Source organism: Ovis canadensis, chromosome X (genome assembly GCF_042477335.2).
Source record: "Ovis canadensis isolate MfBH-ARS-UI-01 breed Bighorn chromosome X, ARS-UI_OviCan_v2, whole genome shotgun sequence".
Taxonomy (NCBI): Eukaryota; Metazoa; Chordata; class Mammalia; order Artiodactyla; family Bovidae; genus Ovis; species Ovis canadensis.
In genome coordinates this window covers 50,085,329-50,088,742 of record NC_091727.1, presented here as the reverse complement: position 1 = coordinate 50,088,742, position 3,414 = coordinate 50,085,329, and the positions used below count along the sequence as shown (strand labels likewise).

General features: G+C 43.6%; 1 protein-coding gene across 1 annotated transcript; it reads right to left on the bottom strand.

Moving 5' to 3' along the window:
- Positions 1–337: 337 nt before the first annotated feature.
- Positions 338–1,362, bottom strand: LOC138930712 (spindlin-2-like). The gene has a single exon (XM_070291181.1). The coding sequence runs from the start codon at positions 1,360–1,362 to the stop codon at positions 466–468; it is 897 nt and encodes a 298-aa protein (XP_070147282.1). The 3' UTR covers positions 338–465.
- Positions 1,363–3,414: the final 2,052 nt, after the last annotated feature.

Below are 3,414 nucleotides of genomic sequence, written 5' to 3'. Positions count from 1 at the left end.
TTAAGAGCCTCTCCATTTCCAGCCCCTTCCCACATCCGTTCTTAAGCAGCTACCTTTTCTTTTCCTTTCCCTACAGCCCATCTCTAGTTCACTCTCCTCTCCTCTCCCTAGCCCAAACCAGCTAAGTCCTATTCCGTTTTTATTTGGCTGATTATGCTACTAGCTGAAATTTATTCACAGCCTGAATTTTACAGCTTCTCCTTCCTATCGTGTTCCATCCACCCAACCTTTCCTGTTCCATCCACCCAAACACACCCAACCTTTTCAACGTGACAAATTCTTTACACACAGCATGTCATGACCACATACATTTGTATTTCTTAGAACAAGACAATAGTTATGCTGGCAAAGATGTTGAATCAACATGGACCCTAAAGCTTTCAATACATTGAAAAGTAACATTATTTTGCATGTCTACAACGTACAATTTTGTTTTCACAAATGTGGCAAAGTTTATCCTGACAGTTAGGACTTTTTCATCAAATCATAGACATAGATATGGAAATCATCATCAAACTTGATGAAATACACAGAGGGTTTGGCTTCCACTTGGTGAATGACCATTCCGATCCGTTTGGAGCCATCTTCTTTGGTATATTCCACATGTTTACCTATCAGACCATCTACAACTCCTCCTGGCTCCCTTTCTGTGAGAGGAGACTCACTGGACTCTGGCACGATGCGGAGGTCTCCTTCTTTATAATCATCTAGAAGTTGGTACATGTACAAGACAGGGTCTTTCTCATAGGTAATATAAAACCAGGCTTTCATGACAGGTGCTTGGGCTAACACCATTCCTCTCCATTCATCCTTAGAACCATGCTCATCCTCAAACATATGTTTCACAGCTTTACCAATTATGGTATTTGTCAGGTTAGCATCACTAACTTGAGTTGATGCCACCCTGTCAGAAAGAATTTTAAGAGACAAAACTCTTTCATCTCTCTGAAGTTCCAGTCCATAGACACAGTCAATTCCATCATATTTCACCATGTAAAGAGCAGGATTTATAGGCACCTGATCCAGAACAGTTCCTTTCCACTGAGTGATGCGTTTATCACCTTCCTTCCATCCGTGTGAAATTCTGCAGCCCACAATATTCCTGCAGGGCTGTAATGAAGGTCTACCTCTCTGCTTCTTTTGCGAGGCTTTTTTCTTCATCATGTTTGCAGACCCAGTGGCCTTTCCTGCAACAGCCCTGGTTTGCTGCGCTTCGGCCTCCTGTGAGTTGGGGGTTTTCACGTCTGCAGGAGGAGGAGAGAAGATAAGAGAGGAACACTGAATATGCCATAAGGTGAAGTTCTGCCGACAGAGACGTCTCCATGTGCCCTGCGCCAGCGCCTTAAATTTCCCCATGAGCATGGCAGTAATGCTGGAAATCCTGTCTATGTGCCTAAAAGTGTTCTCCCTTCTAGGTTCCCTGAGGCTGCGGTGAAAGGCTGCAGCGGTAGCAGCGACAGCAGCGACAGCAGCAGTGGTGCTGCCTGAGGTTAGGAACTCTGCAAGAGGGTGCAGACTAAGTCCTTGTTTAGAGACCTCAGCCTCTGTCACCGCCACTGGTGCCCACTCTGAATCCCCTGCAAAACCTCTGTCCCTCCACAGCCGTGACCCACATGCCCTCACTCACTGTTGTCCTGCTCAAAACACCCCAGTAGTCTGCTACTCACACACCCCCTGTCTACCTCCACTCGTTTTCTTGGCCCCCAGTGCCCTCGCCTCCCTGTGCTCATCTTCAATATCTTGCCTGCTTCCTAAGGTTATGCCCCTTTCCTATTACCCATTGCACTCCCCCTTCCCACCGTAGCCTCGCTGGGTGCTGCCTCCACTCCTTATCTCTGGCAAGAATCCATCCCATCCCCCTTCCCTGTCAATGGCCTTTCCTTTCCTGGCATCCACTGCTCGGATCTCAGTCTTCACGTGTGCAAATCAGACACCTAGCAGCTTCCTTTGCGGTGAGTCTGTGTGCAAGCAGGATAGGCAGATGATGAGCTGAGTGCTTGCAGGAGCTGGGAATGGCAGATCCTTTAAGGAGGAGTTAATTCAAGAGAGCGGGGCTCCGATTGGTGAGGAGGTAGTGGTGTCTTCAGAGTTGTATTCTGCCTCCTTGTTGGTGGTGATGGCCCCCTCTGAGACATATGCCTTCATCAGTGCTATTGACGCTGTATTTTCCTCCCTCTTTCTGTACAGGACTGGGATCTTAGTTTCTTGTTAATGAAGTTTGACCCCTTTTATCCTCAACCCTATGCTGCCATATATCATCCCTTGCCTTGGAGGCACACCAAGCTTCTCCTTTCCTTCCAAATTTAAATATCTGGAGATGATAGGTCCTTTCCTCTGCAGGTTCTTGCCAACTTCACCCCGTCAGACTCTCTAACTCTACCCTTCAGCTGCCCTGCTAGAATGCCTCTTCATTTTCCACACATTCTTAACATTTTTTCAGACACACAAAATTCATGCAAAACATATATATGGGTACCGAAATCCTTTATATTCATATACATATTTATATGCATATGTATTTTTCTATGTATTTCTGATATTCATTTTCAAAGATACATAATCTTAAATACACACCTCTATTCAATCACATAACACATAAACATTTTTGGTATACAACTACACAGATATAATAAGAATTTATCCAAAGCAGATGTAGCATCTTGTTGTGTTGGAGAAAGCTCTTGAGAGTTAGGAGATCAAGCCATTCAATCCTAAAGGAAATCAATATTGAATATTCGTTGGAAGGACTGATACTGAAGTTCCAAATAAGTAGAATAGGCATTGTGTGATGAAAAAAATATTTTTAAATTGCTTTTATTTTTAAATTCATTTATTTATACTAATTGGAGTATAACTAGTTTACAATATTTTAATGATTTTTTGCCATACATCAACATAAATCGGCCATGGGTATACTTGTATCTCCCAGATCCTGAATCCCCTCACACCCTCTCCTCACCCTGTCTCTCTATGTTGTCCCAGAACACTGGCTTTGGGTGCCCTGCTTCATGCAGTGAACTTGCACTAGTCATCTATTTTACATATGGTAATGTATATGATTCAATGCTATTCTTTCAAATTGGTCAGAATGGCCAACATTCAAATATCTACAAACAATAAATTCTGGAGAGGGTGTGGAGAACCCTCTTACGCTGTTGGTAGGAATGCAAACTGGCACAGCCACTATAGAGAATAGTGTGGAAATTCCTTAAAAAACTGGAAATAGAACTGTCATATGACCCAGCAATCTCACTGCTGGGCATACACACTGAGGAAACCAGAATTGAAAGAGACACATGTTCCCCAATGTCCATCACAGCACTGTTTACAATAGCTAGGACCTGGAAGCAACCTAGATGTCCATTGGCAGATGAATGGATAAGGAAATTGTGGTACACATACACCACATAATAT

Coding starts and splice junctions, on each gene's coding strand:
- LOC138930712 (XM_070291181.1), bottom strand. CDS start 1,362: ATGCTCATGGGGAAATTTAAGGCGCTGGCGCAGGGCACATGGAGACGT.